This window comes from Lutjanus erythropterus, chromosome 14 (assembly GCF_056507025.1).
Source record: "Lutjanus erythropterus isolate fLutEry1 chromosome 14, fLutEry1.hap2, whole genome shotgun sequence".
Lineage (NCBI taxonomy): Eukaryota > Metazoa > Chordata > Actinopteri > Lutjaniformes > Lutjanidae > Lutjanus > Lutjanus erythropterus.
In genome coordinates, this window is record NC_139330.1 from 20,774,384 (window position 1) to 20,792,911 (window position 18,528).

Below are 18,528 nucleotides of genomic sequence, written 5' to 3' on the forward strand. Positions count from 1 at the left end.
ACATGAGTGATTACATTACCTCGCTGTACATAGATGCATTTCTCAAGATAATAAAATGCATGCGTGAGCTGTACATTATAATGCACTTCCATGCATTCGTCACCAAGATACAGCCATTAGTGTACAATTTGTCATTAAATTACAGTTCATGGGCCGGGGACTCAGCCTGTAGTACAGTATATCATCAGCATGTTTCACATACAATCTCCCAAAAACCTTAGCCATAAAAGCTTGATATAAAAGCTTTAATGAGAAATCCTTCTCAAAGTTGAAATTGCTTTGTGTGTGCGATTCTGATCCTCCTTTATGTCTCAGCGCTGCACAGAGTGGATCACCTGTAGTGGACCCATGAGAAATAAGGACCGTTCTGCCTGAGACAGCCCGGCTCAGCAGCTGTTTCACTCTCTCGCTGGTGTTTATCTGATGCTGTTAATGCCAGCAATATCGCTCATCATGCTATCAGCACATACAGGTGATATAAGACACAGATTATGGGGATTACTGAGATTGTTTCTCAGCTAAAGTCACTGGTCCACAGCGTTTTAGATTGGTGTTATCATGTCTGTTGCAGGTCTGCCTCTATGAAGTCACATATATGTCCAACTAAATGTATGATAAACACATATACATAGAGCGATGTATGCACAGCAGCCTTTTAGGGCTCTGGCAGGTTATATACTGTAGGTTTCAGCACAATATGACAAACAGCTATATTGGTGATCAGAAGGCTTGTATTCATCAGTTCAACAGGTCACGGGTGTTTACATGCAGCATACACGCTTGCAAACACACACACACACACATATGGTAACTCTATACACACATGCACATAAGAGGAAGTGTGTGTTCATAATAAATCCAGATGTGCCTTGGAAAACAAGGTAGAGAGGAAGTGCATCATGTCACATCACTGATGGAGGGGAAGTTTTTGCTGAACTGGGTCCATGTTGAACTTGACAACACAGAGGCAGCAACACAATGAATCCACAGGCTGTGTGTATAAACACAGAAGCCAGTGGGATTTTTTACTACAGACAAAAATACATTAACGTATTGTTGGTGATAGACATATACTGAAAAATGATAAATATGATATTTTGGAACAGAAATCTGCAAGGACATTTTACATTTATGGTTCATATTTTCAGACTGTGGAATGTGTTTTATATGGTAAAACTGGCGAAAGGGTTATTATTTGCAATTTTTATCATTTTATATCTGTTAGAATAATATTTTACTCATCAGAGCCATTGCTCGAATTTGGGAACACAGCAATGTTGCTACAACAAAGTTTGACAGTGAAAGCAAGCAAATGTTCAGACAGCTGTAAACAAGCATTTAATGTGTTTATTTGGAGGTCAAACTGGAAGTAAGCACAGCTGAAATGTAATAGGCTAATCCCTAATTGCTCTGGAAAACTGTGTGAAAGCACAACCAGGGCAAGTGTACTAGGTTAAAGCTGAATCAGAATTATTTCTGTAAACTGTGGTTGATGTTAATAGCAGTTTGAGTTTAATCTCACGGTTCATCTCACAGTTCATCTTTGTTTTTGCTTCGTTTTCTTTTCTTTGATCTCTGGACTGCTGATGTTTCTTGCCTTATTTTTAGGGATGTTGTTGCTTTCCTGGATCTTAGCAATTAATTTGGTGAATACAAGGTTATCATTACCAGTAAGAATGATGGCTAAATCCACAAAAATATGAGCCAAGCTGTAATAAATCTGAATTATTCTTTAGAGGACCAGTGTGTAGGATTTAGTTGCATCTAGCTGTGAGAGATTGAGCGTGAGCTAAGTATCACAGCACTCGCTTGTTTGAGGGGGATAACAGGAGGGTCATCACAGGTTGGCCGCAGCCAGTGAGACGTCACTGCAGCCCACTTAGAGGCGGGTTGGGCTCACTTTGGCCCCATTCCAGAGTAAGTTCATCTCTGGCATGGCTATGGATTTACTAAGCTATTCAAACTGCTAACATGATTCCTGAAAACTGTGAAAAAAGAGAATGAGAACGAAAACATTGGAGTGAATGGAAGCCGGAATGTGGACGTAATGTACTGCGGTGTGTACTGACCCTAGAAGTCTAGCTAGGTTTTCATCAGAAGCAGTGCCCTCAGGAAACACCACATCACAATTCATGGGAAAATTGGACAACACAATTGTGTCACAAGGAAGATTGTGTTAAAGTACATTAAAATGTCTTATCTGTAGTATTTTTTACATAAATTTACATTTAGTACACCCAAAGATGTACTTTGGCCACCAAATTTAGGGGATTTATGGCCTGTGGAGCCAGTGCTTAAAAATATAACCATCTATCCCTGATTTTATGTTAAATTTCTCCCATATTCTGACAGTAGATCCCTACATATCTTACACACTGGACTTTTAAGGTTTCCTCTTGAAGATGCAGCACATACTGTCTGAGCTTGAACTCTTGGAGATCCGTGACAGTTTTTGTAATCCTTTTGTAGACCTCATTGAGAGACCACTGGCTTTTTGACTTCTGTATCCTGTGGTCAGCGGGTAGATAAATGTAGTGCAGTATTGTATTTTCAGACATTGATGTGTTCCAGACTGCTCCCACTGGCCACAGCTATCAGAGAAATGTCAAGTGTCTCACAGCTAGAAACCAAAAATCAGAGCTCTGATTAACTTAAAAGCACTTTGTTGTTTTACCACCCATAGCCCGTCCAATAATTGACATCTCCCGCTCAATACCCAGCAGCCATGACGACTCACGTTACATCGCATCAGCACCAGTGACAGATTGCTCACCCTGATCCTTATGTTAAAATGATACATCAGCGCTGAGTGAAAGTTTCCATCTCCACCATGTTTGCAGGGTAATGGGGTAGAGAATGACAGATTGTATGCTATTATCTTATTGGAGAATCAGTGCAGCATCCATGAAAGTGTAAAGAGTGGGTTTAATGACGTGAGACGTTTTTTAAGAGGAGGGGAAGAACTGCTCCGTGGGGTCTGTGACTGGAGAGCTGATGGCGTGGGATGTGCGCAGTCAGTCGAGCGACAACGTGTTATATTAAGGCAGTTGTTTTATGCAGCACAAGTGCCCCTTACAGCTTGAAGTTTAAAGTCTGTCTGTCAACTTCTAGGATTACGAAAGGGAACAAACGTGGATGACTCGGCAGTAGATGATTCGTACTGATATGCACCAGTTATTTCATGTATTTTGCAGCAAGAAAGAAATGATCGAGTAAGACAAAAATACAAGGCAAGGGAAGAAAAATGAAAGACAAAAAAGATCTTTAATATTTTTTCTGCTTAGCTCTTAATTGCATATTTCCCCTGAAGACAAAAAAATGTATGGCTGAACAAGAGGCTGCCCAGGGGAGCCACCGTAGATTAATTGGACAGATAGCAACCCTCTGACATTAACATTTATGCATTTGTTTACTCTTTTTCAATGAATAATAATAGGCCACCTCCCTTGAAGATCCCTAGTCACTCATTAGTTCCGGTGTGTAGCTTGTTATGGATGGGAATATTGAAGCAGCAAAAGCAAAAAAAAAAAACAGTTCATCTCAGTACTGGGCAAGCATACAAAAACTATTTTGAGGTTGTTTAGAATACTTCTTCCTCACAAACTTTTAATGAAGATTTGATGCTACTGCACACACTTGTTATCCACATTTCAGCTCCAGCATGCAGAAGAACATTGGAGAAGGTAAAATAGCCTTTTGTCTCCTGGTTGGCTTGCAGGCAAATAATCAACCTCTGGGCAAACTCTTCAAAAGATGCAATTCACTGTATGTTTTCAGTGTGTTGTTTGTAGTGGTTAATTGTGGACGATTCATCAGCTGAATGATTATTTAGGCATGATGTGCTAGTTTTAACTTAAAGGAAAACACTGATGTTGCAGATACTTTTTCTCATATCACTCCACTGTTTGAAGTGCAGTGCTTAAACACTGTGAGATATGTATATCACTTTTTTATTTCCACTGTTATCAGGCAGAAAAATGCAATTATTTTTTTTAGGAAACATTGACAACTGGCCATTTTAGTTTAGTTTTCTATAAACTTTGATTTCATTCAAAGCATGTGGAAAAAGCAATACTTCTTGTAATTGATTCTAGGGGTAGATGACTCAAATTAGTCTAAATGTAGATAATCTTTTAATTAGTAAAAGTTTAAAAAAAAATAATAATAATATGGACAGACAGCTTGTGCATATCAATATGTTTTTATGTTTTTTTTTCTATTTACCCCCACCCACTCAAAAGAGCAGAACCAGAACTGCTGTCACTGCTGTCTGCTATCTCTCAAGATAAATAATGTAATACCACTAATTAAAAAAAAGAACAAAAACAAATAAGTCAACAAAATAAAGCAAATAAAAAAAACACCTGAAAACTGCTCTTAGAAGAGTGCAGATCTCTGCCAGGCAAGAATATGGGAATGTAACCCCTTTGTCATCACCAAAACTTTGATTAGTATCTGCAAGTTAATTGCATATTTTTTAGATTACACTACACTGCAAGTAGTTACTCTCTAGCACTGCTAATACCCTATTAGACATTTTTTTGTGAATTTTTGTCATGATTAGCATTTAAATTCTTGAGTTGTGGCCCCAAAATGGACGTTTGTATTAGGTTTGAAGAAATGCCCTCAAGGCGTTCTTGAGATAATGAGATGAACCAAAAACATAATGCCTCTGGTCACAGCTGTCACTGGGATGAAGACTTAAAAAGTTTTTTTGTTTTTTTTTTAATTGTGAATCACAGAGGCTCCTTTAGCATACAGTGGATGTGCACTACTAGTATGTGGGATTAGCTCCAGGTCCATTGCTCAGGCTTGCATGATAGATATATATAGAATGAGGGAGTTAAATAATTAAAAAATGTTTAATGCTATTTGCTCATCATGCAGCACAGTTGTTGGCAATAAAAATAGACTTGCTAATTTACTAGATGAGTTCAGGGACATAAGAGACTCAACATAAACAATTGCAGATTGCCATCTCTCATAGAAGTTATCAGTGGAATCTCTCAAAGTAAATATAATTATTTCTAAATGCAGAAAAGACATGAAATCCTTCAGCCCAGTGGAGGTTTAGGATGGATTTGGACTCTTCTTTAGTGATAAGTAATGGAAGATAATGAGTACAAGATGCATCCTTGAACTGTTTGCCTCTGTTACCACCATAGATTGATCATGCATGTCTGCTATCAAGAGCATATTTTTCTAACAACTCACCATATACAGAGAGTTTATGGTTCATTGCTTGTTAGTCATGGTGATGTTGCCTCCAGGCATCTTTGTGCTCGTACAATCATCACCCAGTGCCCAGAGAGATTCTGCACTAGGGTAATTCAAACACTCTTTCAGCCACACATTTCCCATTCATAACGTTGATCTGCAAAGGCTTGGAGCATTAATTACAACAAACAGCCTCAGTGGTGCAATAAGTGGAGAAGATACAAACGCCAGTGGCTAATTTTGCACAAGACGGACATGTATAGCAGCTGGACTTACCCAGAGAGAAGTTAGGTGGTTGGCCTGGATTCATGTCCAGAGTTCACTCTTACTCTTACAGTAGATGAGCGCATTTTCCCTCCCGCTGATTCAACAACCTATTCCCTTTAAAGGGTGCGGGGGGAATATGACATTATGCTCTTTGTACAGTTGCGAGGAAAAATATGTTTAGTGTGGGAATCGTTTTATGGTGTTAAATATTCTGGACGTGTCGGCCAGCAGCTATGAAACAGCTCATTCTTTAATAGCTCTGCTGTACCTCACCGGTGTTGGCTGTGATGATTGCTTTAGTTCACAATTGAGGGAAATAATCACATTGATATAGCTTCAGTACAAATTGCAGTGTTTCACACCCACCTAACATGTGCTTTCATTAGAATTATAAAAAGATTTGGTGCTTGACACCACAGCATTAAACCTCGCTTGGCACCTGCAGCCTTGCATTTTTAAATTCTGTTATCAATTCTTACGGCTTTTTAGGACTCTTTGGCTGTAAAAAGCAGTGACAGTAAAAAGCAATGGGTGGCAAAAAGAAGAAATATCTGGAAGCATAAAAGATAAGGTTACTATGAGCATGCTATAAAAGAAAATAAAACCCTTTGGAGATGTAAAGAAGATATGTCAGAGGGTGAAGGCATACCCAGAGGAGAGAAATTGACTCCGGTGATCTGTGAGTTCTTGAGACTCTCACATGCTAGAAAAATGTCAGGAAAGAAAAATGACAATTGATGCACAATCCTGTGCTATGCATACATACATTTATCTTCAGGAATGTGTCTTGTACAGTAAAACAGTCACTGTGTAATGTAAAGTGATCAGGAGAGTTGTACAATCCAAGATGGGTGTCAACGTTATCAAAATGTCTCCTTTCAGGGGGACAGTGTCTGTTTCTAAAAGTCACTGACCATCAGAAGACTCCTGCTGACCCGACCTCTCGGGTCTCAGCTGACAGATGTGCACAAGCGGCAAATTCACTATGCTGTGCCTGCTGCATACGTTCACTACATCCAGTGGACAAAATAAACTCACAAAGTGTCTACAAATTACATGTTTTCACACTTATTTTCCATTTTAAACAAAGAAATACAGCCGTACACCTTATGAATTCAAGTTCCTCTCTTTTACCGAACTAATACAATCTTAATTGGCTCATTAATGCCTCAGAAAACACGTTTCATTTAAAACTGGACAGAAAAACATGTAAAACTCACCAAAATTGCCTTTGTTAGTCTGTCCACTCTTTCAACAATCACCAACTCTGGTTTGGTCAAAATAAATCCTCACTTGGTGAAAGAGTTTAAAGGGTCTGACTCTGCGGGCTGTTTTCCTCTCACTCGTCACCCAGCTCAGCGCACTCATGGTCAGCTGAGTAGGTGTGAACTTTGCCACCGGATGAGAGCACGGTGAAGATCAGAGGCTGTCCCTCTGCAGATAATTACATTAGTAAAATAAAATGACAAATATCGCCCTAAAAGTCGGGCAAAAAAAGCAATCGGCGATGGATTCAGCCCGTCGTCGATAGATGATATAGTCATTCAATCGCCCAACCCTAGTGCACATACACTGTTCTGCATCCAACTCCATGTCTCGTGTAAAACACAGTTTATGATTAAGTGTGGACAGCAGTGAACCCTTTGTGTGGACATCAGACAAGAGGACACTAATAAATCAGTTTTTAACATGGATGGATGGCAGTGGGAAATTGCAGTATCATCTGACTTTTGTTATGTTATAAGTGTTGAAAGAGTTTCTGTTGCAATTCGTGTGAGATCATGTCTAAAAACGCCTGTACTATTTGTGCTTATTTTCCCATGATTGCCTCTGATTTAGTTAATTTTAGATAATGTGTGAGAGAGAGAGGGAGAGAGAGAGAGAGAGAGACAGCCTCCACCGACTGCATCACTACACCATGATTCATCCTTCACAACTACTTTCTAGTGCAGAGAGCCTTGTTTCTCCCTCTGCGGGTTGTTTTACTGATGTGATGACTTCACTCGCCTTGGGCACCACATCACACACCAAGCTTTGAAGCCTGAGGTGAGGGACACAGACAGAGAACGTTGTTTGAATGCCTGTACCCTCTTGGTGATTGAGCCGCAAAAAGGCAGGTTTTCATTTGGATCTGAACCGAATATCAACTATAAAGCGAGCTATAACACTCTTAACTCTTTACTGTTGCTTGTACGTTGTGGGCCTGACCACTTGTTGACTGACTCATCGGTACGTTTGTATCTGCAGGGCCGGTATGGTTCTTTAATCTCTAAAAACAACTTGGTACAAATGACTGATTATTGCCTCAGAAATTGGTTTTCTTTCCTTTATTTCCCCATGATGAGAGTCTTATTTTGGGAAAAGTGCTGTCATCTGGACCTTTGTGGGCTCACTGAATGACAGAATGATAGTGAAGTGAACAAGTTGCTCTCTCTGTGACTGCTATCAAAGAAAAGAGGGATCTTGACTCATTAAGCAGCTATCTTTGCTTTGGTCAGTCAATATTTAAATAGGGTCGGCCCATCAGCCTGCTTGTTTGATATTGGTCTGCTGCCTGCTGGAGTGTTTATATTGGAAAATTTTAGCCTGCTCTTTCATTAATGTGACTTTTTAGCCTCATGGCAGCAGGAATGAGACGGTCAGACGGTCCACCACTGTGGTCCAGACTGAAGAATCTCAATAAGCATAGCGTGGATTGCTATGAAATTTTGTGCTGACGCTCTCGTATCGCAGTTACTCTGGTGATCCATTAACTTTTCCTCTGGTGCCACTGTGAGATTGGTTTGTTTGGTTTTGAGGGAAATATCTCAACAACTATTAAATGGATTGCCATTAAATGTGGTACAGATCTTTGAGGTCCCCAGAGAAAAGTCCTAATAACTTTGTTTATTTCCTGACACCATAAGTAGCACAACCAGCAGATTTTCAGTTTTTTAACTTTTCCAGTGAAACATCTCCACATCTGCTCGATGGATCAGCATAAAATGTGGTGTAGACATTCACTGACTATTCTACTAGCCCTATTTTTGGTTCAGTGCAAAGTCTCTATACAGCTACTGCATGGATTGCACGTAATTACATAAACCTATTCATGTTCCCCAGAGGATGAACTGACTTAACTTCGGTGTCTCCTTGACATTTCATTTAGCACCACTATCCAGTCAGATAAGAGCTGCAGTGTTTGGTTGATTAATCGATTAGTTGCATCAGTTTACCAGCTATTTTGGTAATTGATTCATTTAAGTTTAATTTTTCAAGCAAATTGTTAAACATTTATTGGTTCTAGCGTGTTAAATGTAAGGATTTGCTGCTGTTCTTTGTTAATTTATGATTTTAAATGAGGTGTGGTTGGGTTTTGGACTGTAAGTGGGACAAAACAAGCAATTTGACACTTGCTTAACATGTTATTCCTGTGCATTTTGTAAGCTTCTGACTGTTTTATCCTGTTATTGTGATGTACACTGCCTGACAAAGGAAAAAAAAAAAAACAACTCCTTGACTTGGAGACTCTCAGTCAACTGTGGGGTCTCAGACTGATGATTTGAATCATTGATTTTAGCGGGCAGCCCTAAAGCACATGACAGATTTTGGAAAACCTGCTACCTAACTGATAATATAGCTCAAGTGATAAAATTCTTAAGATACCGTTTTACCAAGAAGAGCACAAACATACATGAATAATCTTTTACAGAGCCAGAGAAGAAGAGTGAAGTAAGGCACTCCTCTAATTCTGCAGTTCAGGGGATTTTTCTGTTTTGCTCCTTCTACTCCTCCCACCCTCATCTCTGTCTTTCCATGGTTTTCTCTGGCTTTGCTGGCTTTGTACACTCCAGTGCACTCGCTACCGCCAAGCCTAAGCTGAAGGGACATTGAGCTGTATGTAAATCAATTTGGAATGCATCCGTATGTGGAAATAGAATTAGACTTGTCAACCACACCTCTTTAGTTCCTCCTCTCTTCTTCGTCTCTCTCTCCTTCTGTAGTACTCTGCTATTTTTCAAGTTAGGCGTACAGTACCATAAGTAGCATCTATAGGAAGGCTTAGGGTTAGGCTCGTGGGGTAGAGGGGATTAAAAGAAATCACTGAAGTTAGCAGTCTTCAAAGGAAGCAGAGAGACTGCAAGAGGAGCCACGTTTCTCTCAAATGGCTTCATGCTCTGGGGGCTTTGTGTAATGGTGAATTATTACATGAGGCATGGAGTCACATATATGTAAATGAGGCTCGCTGCTTTAAATTTGCACAGAATATTGTACTCTCTGGATGTCTGAGAAAAATATGATGTAAAAAAAAACACACTGATTCATGTAAACAACATGTGACACATCCAGTTTGAGCTTCATCAATTATGCTGTTGTGGCGAGCCCGTGTCTGCTGGGTTTGATTTGTTCCTTTCAGATAAAACTCACCTAAACAGGTTTGGTCCAGCAGCAACAACACCTCTATCTGCCATAATTTCAGATATGACAGAAAGTCATATCTGACAGTTTTTTTTCATGCAGCAGAAAAAGGAAGATGGGATTTTGTGTGGTCCACTGTAATGAGTTTTTCTGCGGCGCCCTTGTCTGTTTGGTCCCTGCGTTGTGCTCGTCATATCTCTGGCAACCATTCATTTCGTTCATTGTAGGATATATGTTGCAATCCACTTATGTCAAGAGATGGAAAGGAAACAGGATCATATGTTCATCTGAGTCATCAGGGATCAGGGGTATTAAAAGGAAACTAAAGAATCACGAAGACCCACTTGAACAACCTTTACAAAGAGTAAATCATTTAAATCGTGTTCAAACAGTATAAGCGTGGATGACATACAAGGTTCTGAAGGAAAGCGTGGAAAGCTATTTATCAGGGTTTTAAAAACAATCAATAATTCATGCCTTAAATTAATTTTCAGATAAATTAAATTAATTCTGAAGAGCACTTTGTAAGATGCTGAAGAAAAGAGATGGGAGATTATTTTTTAAGACAAATAACAGTATTTTCTGCCTCCCTGAGGTGCTATTAAAGAGCCCCTATTCATCACAATTAACCTGGGTGACTATTAGTGAAACGTTAATTAGATGTTAGACTGTGTCTAATGAGTCGCAACACACACTTAGGAGCATTGAATCAATGGTTATTGACTCAAACAGTTACAGCAGATTTCTATAATATTTCTGAAGAAGAAGGATGTTAAGATTTTCTATCAGAAAAGTGAATAATTACAGGCAGTAAAATAGTAAAGACGCACACTATCACTTCACCTCATAAAACATCTTACAACTTAATCTGCAAATGCAGCTTTACAAAGCCCAATTCAAAAAATGTTGGGATGCTGTGTGAAATGTAAAATTAATGAAAACAGAATGCAATGCTTTGCAAATCCGTTTCAACATGTACTAAATTTAGTACAGTATGAAGACATGATATTTAATGTAATGATAAACTTTTTACTTTTTTTTTTTTTAATTCACTAATTCTGAATTTGATGCCTGTAATAAAAAAGTTAAGTGTCTCAGAGATTCTGTGGTTCTGTGGTTGTGTGGGCACTGGACAGCATCTGAAATCAGATGTGGGGCAGGTGAACAGGATGTGATTGCACATCTGGAGGTGCCAGGGTCTGCCTCAAAGGTTGGTTGTTCTGTAAATAAATAATAAAAACAGAACTATTTTGGTGACCTTTGGGGGTTTTAAATTATGCAACATTTAGTCTATACTGCAAAAGCAAATGCTTAAATTTGACATATAAACTAACCATTTTAGTAACACTTTCTAAAACAAATGGCCATGCTGAAGAACTGAACACTTATTCACTAAAATGATTCGAGGTTTTACGTGTTTAAATTTGTCAGCATGTTTTGTGGTTTTACAGCTTTGAGATAAAATGTACCACCTGCTCCACATGATTTTATAAAAGATTTTTGTACATGGTCTGAGGAAAGTACAGAGAACCGTTAGTGAACACAGTTCATCCCTACATCTTTAAATGCAAGTTAAGACTTTACCATGCAAAGTGAAAGCCATAAATTAACATCATCCAGAAACACTGCTGGCTTCTCTGAGCTTGAGCTAATCTGAAATGGTCTGATGGGAAGAAGAAAAGTGTGCTGTGGTCTGATAAGTCCACATTTCAGGTTGTTTTTGGAAATCATGGAAGCCGTGTCATCAGGGCTTAAGGAGGAAAAAGACTATCCAGACAAGCAAAAAGTTCAAAAGCCAGCATCTGTGATGGTATGAGGGTGTGTTAGTGCTCTTTGCATGGCCAACTGTCACATCTGTGAAAGCCCCATTAATGCTCAAAGGTACATAAAGGTTTTGGAGTAAGATATGCTGCCATCCAGACGTCTTTTTCAAGGATGCCCCTATTTATTTCACCAAGACGATGCCAAACACGTTACAACAGTGTGGCTTCATAGTAAAAGAGTTCAGGGACTAGACTGGTCTTCCTACAATCCAGACAATTAGTGTCCTCAGTTCCCAAACACTTACTGAACATTGTAAAAAGAAAATGTGATGTAACAAAGTGAACAAGTTAAATGAAATGAATTTTTAAGACTGAGGCTTTCTCGTGCAGAGGGAAGGTGCATGTTAAAAAAGTAATACATGAGAAACTCTGTATTCCTGTTTCATTCATAAATTTCACAACCGGTTTCTTGCAACATACTGGAGGAAAACTGAAAGCACCACTTGGAGAATACAGTTTGGGTCTCCAGTGAGAAACGAGGCGATTTTCAGTCCAATTCGCATCCGCCGTTCTCCATATAAATTGCATTTGATTGGCTGCATGTTCCTCTCAAGAAAAATGCGAATGGAGGTGGGTAGTTGTTGCTAAGAAAGGAAGTATAATCACATGGAGGTATTCTGGTATTCAGAGAGAAAATCGCTCGCCTCCATTGCTTTGGGTTTAATGGAAAAACACGGCCGACATGTCTGAGGTGCAGCAAGGATGACATTCTTTATCAGCTCTCAATGAAAATGTCAAACTTCAATCTTTTTTTGAATGTGCACAGGAGAAAGTAAAACCAAGACCTGTTTTTAAAGGGTTGCAGTCAGCCCAGCAGCTTAGATTTATTTCTCTGTACTGGCACATTAAAAAGGCAAAGAGGGAAACATTAAAGCAGCAGAAAAATGGCAAACCAAGGGCATCTGATCATAAGCAGGGTCATTTTCAGTTGTGTAAGATACACGATTCCACACCACAGAGCTACAAGGTAAAGACGAGGGTAGACGAAACTCTCCTCAAACACACAGCAAACATTCATGGCCTCATAAACTGTGTGTACTCATGCCAGGAAGTTGATTACAGGCAGATTCCATCATGTAAAACCCGCAGCTTTAATACAGTATGTGTTGTAGGACCAGCGGCCATGCTGGCCTAAGCTGGCTCTCCCAAACATGCCCCCAAAATACGGCACAGGAGCATTTGCTTGGATTTACCACTCGCATGACACAAATCCCATCTTTACTGCGAACGCATCCTGCATTAGAGTATTTTCAATTTGTCCTCCTTTCAACAACAACATCATGGTATTGTGTCGGTGTTAATGGGAGGTGGCTGTTTATCAGTGTCACTTTTCAAACACTTTTTTTTTGGAAGTTAAGTGTTAAGATACATATTTGGGGATTTTCCATTAAGCATACACCACCCTCCAATGTGTCATCCATTTTTAATGAGACATACCGGGCCCTTTAAAGTGATTACTGGCCGCTGGCTTATCGGATTTGGTTTAGAGCTTGCTAATGGCATGATAAGGCACATTAAAGTGATAATAAGTATTTAATGAAGTTAAATGTGGTCGGGCGAGGGCCACGGAAGGATTGATCCCCTTTTAAACAGGTCAGAAAAAAATGAACTTTTAAACGAACAGATAAGATATTAAATGGTCCTGAAGTATGAAAAAAGTAAATGATTGGCTTCATTTACTCTCATCTAATTCTGGTTTGTGGCCCATGCAAGCTGTGTGTGATGGCAGAGCACTGTCGGATATGAGTGATTCCCACTGTGAGTTGGACAAACATTGTGTTCCAGTTTTTTAAGTCCTCTCCATCTCCCCTTCTGTCTTTATGAATCCCATGGTTTTTTTGCAGAAAAAAAAATTAAAAAGTCAGCCAAATTGTGATACTTTTCTGAAACTTTTGTTTTGGTATGGAAGTGCATTGCGATGGGATCAATTTGATTTAATATCGGGTATCAGACCCATGACATTGATCCGTATTAACATTTAAATTCCGCAATTGCCTTGTGTTTTCTATTTGTAAACACTCACAAAGCAGTGTGAATTGCAGCTTAGTAGCACTTTCCTCCTCAAGTTTGCATGTAATTTGCATGTAAGACAAGGGAAATACATGCACTTTAAGTCGTAGTGCTGTGATACAGATGGAGTGAAGACATTTAGTAGCCACCTCACTCATGGGGTAACAACACACCAGCACAAAAATGACAGTTACCAACATAAACCACCATAAATGCCACTATGGTCTGATGAACAGGTTACAAATAATAACCTGTTTTTGGACATAAAATAGCAATGCATCATGGGATACTTATGCAAATGATGGCCATCTCTCAGTCTGTCAGCTGCACATGTAAGTGTCACAAGTCAGACAAAATTTCAAACTTAATTTTCAGCCTTTTGTAATCTTACTACTACTCATAATTCTACTACTATTACTGCCACTACTACTACTACTTCTACTACTACTATTAATAATAATGATGATGATAATGATGATAATAATACTGATAATCTGTCTTGTCATAGCAGCTCCATTTGCAACATCACAGCTGACAAACATAAGAAAAAAATATGTACATTCAACATAACGTTACAATCACACAAAATAAGATAACAGACAAAAATACATATGTAAACACAGAAGATGACATTTAAGGCCCTTTAATATATATTTCCATATTTAATTTTTGGATTGACTAGTGTACAAAAGAGTTCTTCAATCTAATCTTATTAGATCTCGAGACCCTGTAACCCCAGTTGGATGGTCACAATCTGTATTCACTGTTCAGCACGTGGCTGGACAGTGAATACAGATCGTTATCATACCAAGTAGATCGGTGCGTCTCGTGTTATGCACTTAGCATACAGACTTGATGTAACTGTTTTGCATTACATTCACCCTTTGCCCCTTGTGTAGTGAGTTTTTTTAATTGTGTGGACTGGAATCTTAAATCATGTCACATACAGAGAAAGAAATGTCACTTTTCTGCATTTTTCAGTTGACTTGCTGTTAACTTCTCACTTGCCAGGGTTCACTCTTTCTCTCTCTCTCTCTCCCCCTCTCTCTCTCACACACACACACATTCACACACATCCTGAGATCATCCTGCCTGATGTCAGTGTGATTATGCAGCTGCAAAAGATGGGTGTTCCTGCTGCTCCTTTGCCAATGCTCGGGGTGGGGCTCACTTTGTCCATCTGCTCATGGCCTTAGGAGGAAAACCCACACACACAAACGCACACTGACAGTCAGTTTAAAATATGTTCATAGACACACACACACACATATTCAGAAAGACGCACATGCACTAAATAATTACCTCAGCAGGGATTCTACTCAGTCATGCTGAATGCCAGGGGATTCAAGGACATGTACAAATCACCTAATAAATTCACAGAAAATCAAGTCTCTCCTTGCCTTAGAATGCTAAGCACTTCGTCCACATTATCCCCCAAATCCTTACGAGCAACACTGAATCTACATAAAAAGTCAACTAAGGGCAGAATTTTCTGCGTAGACTTAAAACACTCACCTTAAAAAAAAAAAAAAAAGCATTCAGATTCACAATGTTGAAAAAATACCTGCCTGTTTGATGTGTCTCTTTCCTTTTTTTTTTGTTCTCTTCTTAGGGGTCTTTTTGCAAGCCATTACACTGAGACACATTACCGGGAGGATGGAAGTGCAGTCACCGGTGTTCACAACTTCACGGTACGGTGGCACTCAAGTGCTTTTGACATTTATGGTCGAGTTGACGTGCAGTGGTGCTCTGCAGTCACGTTGTAAAAACTGACCCTCTAAAAATGTCCACGTAGACAGATGCGTTTTTTTTTTTTACTTTATACTATGTTTTGTGCATTAGTTAAAAATCTGATTCAGGATTAAAATTATTAGTGTTTAATTGCTTTGATTGTTTTTTAATCATTAATAAAATGTGAGCCAGTGTGTATTTAGAAGCTTCTGTCTGTCGCTGAACATGATGTCTAGCCCGTGGCCTATTTGATGATAAGCTCTGTTTTATGCTGGTAGTTTTTAAGCCAACACTGCCATCAGGATTTTATTATTGAATCCCCTTTAGCAGCTGATCTATTCATGACTGCATGTTTGTGTACGTGTTTTAGCTGTTTGAAGCAAAGCACCTGCTACTCTTATGAAAATGAAGAAAGCGATGATGTTTCAAGTGAATTTCAAGTACTCCTCAAGGATACTCGGTGGCCCTGTTCAGACCTGGTATAAACATGCGTCCTGGGTGATCTGTTCAAGAAAAGTTGATAGCTTTAACTACGTGAGTTCACAACTGGTATTAGAATGTCTCTTGAGTGGCCACTTCTGATTGGATCTCACCTCCCCGCTCTATATGCAGATAAACACAGGGGCTGCTTTGTCAGTTGAATGTCCATCATTGGCCATTTGGATTCTACAGTTTGTTTGCGCACTAAATCACACTATCAACTCACAATGTGCCTGATGTTTTACCTGCACTGTCAGTATCCAGACAGGCGAGATGCTTCATGGCGTGCTGGGATTTTATAACTAATTTTTGAGCAGGACGCACACTTACACTTATTCTGGCTGTCGAAGAAAGGCATTAGTGACAGAGTCAGAGAAAGTGAAAATGTGCGTCTAAGTGCATCGTGGAGTGTCTCTTCTGTCTGCTCTTCACCAGCAACACAATGTTTTTTTTTTACAAAGAACGAAATAACTTAATATATTGCATTTAAAGGGACAGTGCATTTGAAAAACTCAACAGACATGGCTCTTTCCAGAAATCATGACCTGTTTAATCAGGATAATCTACAGACATTGTTGTGAACAGTATTTTCTTTTTAGTAGAAAGAAAGTAGTTCATTTTGATTTAACTGCAATAAGTTGTTCTGGTAGATTCTAAACAATAAAGAAAATTGTCCCTACATGACACTGCTCACAACAAGCTCTGTGGATTGCAAAAAGACATTGAAACATGCTGCTGAGTTTTTCAAATGTATTTTTTTGGCTCTTCAAGCATCACAACCTGAATTCCTTGCTCCATTATATCCAAGAGAAGGCAGACATCTCTATATCAAAACCTCCAAAATTTGTTGTTGCAGCTCTCAACAAAACAGTCTAGATTTGTGAAGAGCACACAAGGCAAGAGGAAAAGATGTATTTATCATCTTGGGGTGAACTGTGCATTTAATGGTGAATTTACAAGAAGGCCCAAATAATTCAGAATTTGTTGGCCGCAGCATTCCATAGTTGTGAAGTAAGTTTCTCCTCTATCAACACAACTCACAAACACACAAAATACATATATGCCTACACATCCATACACATCATGGCTGCTGTGAGTATACTGTGTCCATTTGGAGCTATGGTCGTGCATGGCCTCAGAAATTAATGCTACGCATACACAAATGCAAATGTGTTAAACAGCAAGTATATCTGTTATTTACGAGAGCCCAAAAACATAATCTGCATTACAGTATACCAACTGATGTACTTTCAGGACGTCAGTTGACAAGGCAGTCCTTCAAAGTGTCCCACAGCACAGTGCATCCTGGGGGTGTTCACACCTGTACTTCGCTGAGCTGTCCACTTGTGAGCAGATCACTGAGGATGCATGTGTGGGGTCTGAACAGAGCAACTGAGGCACTTGTTGAATTGTTGATGCGGTTCATATGAGAAAATCCAGGCAGAATTGATTCTTCATTCTATGATAAAGGCATTTATATTTATTTATTTATATTATTTAGGCAGAAAGACGGTTTGACTGCATGAGAACAGGCATTGTAGAGGAGGGATAACATTTCTATCTTGTTGCAAAAACTGTGACTTTAAAAAAACGCTCTCTCTCTTTAAACATAGTTAACACCCTCTTGCCCTTTTGCAGCTAACTTGGATTAAAATCACTGTTGAATTGAACGGCATTGAAGGCAGTTTGACAGGTTACTTACAGCTCGGAGCAGAAATGTTTGGCAATTCTGCAATGACTGACAAGTCTATTTCCTGCAAAGTTATGCAAACAACGTTTTCCATTCTCTCTCTCTCTCTCACCTTTAATTTTGAGTGGGAGGATGTTACAAGCGTTGCATCAGGCTGTCAAATAGATGTACTGTATTGTCTTAGATAAGCCTCACGCAGCTGCACACTTCCAGTACCTGCTGTCACTGAACTCAGCAATCAGCCATGTGTTAATCAGGGCTCAGTGGAAAGACATGCACGGTAAATAAAGTCTGTGAAATATCTGATGAGACAAATGACTCAGTGAAAATATAACAGGGTTCATATGGGTGCTGGAAATCCTTGAAAAATCCTTGAATATTAATGTAGCATTTCGAGGTTTGAAAAGTGATTGGATTTTGGATAAAGTGCTTGAAATTGTAACTGCATTACTTTCATACTTAATGAATACCTGACTTAATAGTTCTTATTTTAGATAAATAAATAAAATAAGTCAGAGTTTGGCTCAGACAGATTGTATAGGATACCATTTTGAAACATTAAAATTTCATTGTGTTTTCCTTTAATTTATCACCCCTCTGTAGAATGCTATCAAAAAACATAATTTTGGTTGTAAACATTTATTTTAATGTAATGTAAAAAATAGTGAAAAAATCATTTTGAGTGTATGAATGTATAAACATGTAATTTACCACAGCTTTAATGTGCTGGAAAAGCTTGAAAATGCACATTGAAAATTCTTGATAAGTGCTTGAGTTTGACTTTGGAAAATGTGTAGGAACCCCAAATAAAGGAACTTTAAATCAAGAGATAAATTAACTCCTTAACAAGGAGCAGCTTTCCAGTGGGTCAGTCATTTTTCAAACCAACAGAACTTTATTTTAAAAAATGAG

At 38.9% G+C, this 18,528-nt stretch overlaps 1 protein-coding gene across 1 annotated transcript in view; it reads left to right on the top strand.

Moving 5' to 3' along the window:
* The window catches only part of adam12b (ADAM metallopeptidase domain 12b), a 113,125-nt gene that overhangs the window by 35,466 nt on the left and 59,131 nt on the right, over window positions 1–18,528 (top strand). Inside the window, exon 4 of the mRNA XM_084735685.1 lies at window positions 15,328–15,406. Coding sequence (XP_084591811.1) covers window positions 15,328–15,406 — 79 coding nt within the window. The remainder of the gene's footprint in view (window positions 1–15,327; window positions 15,407–18,528) is intronic.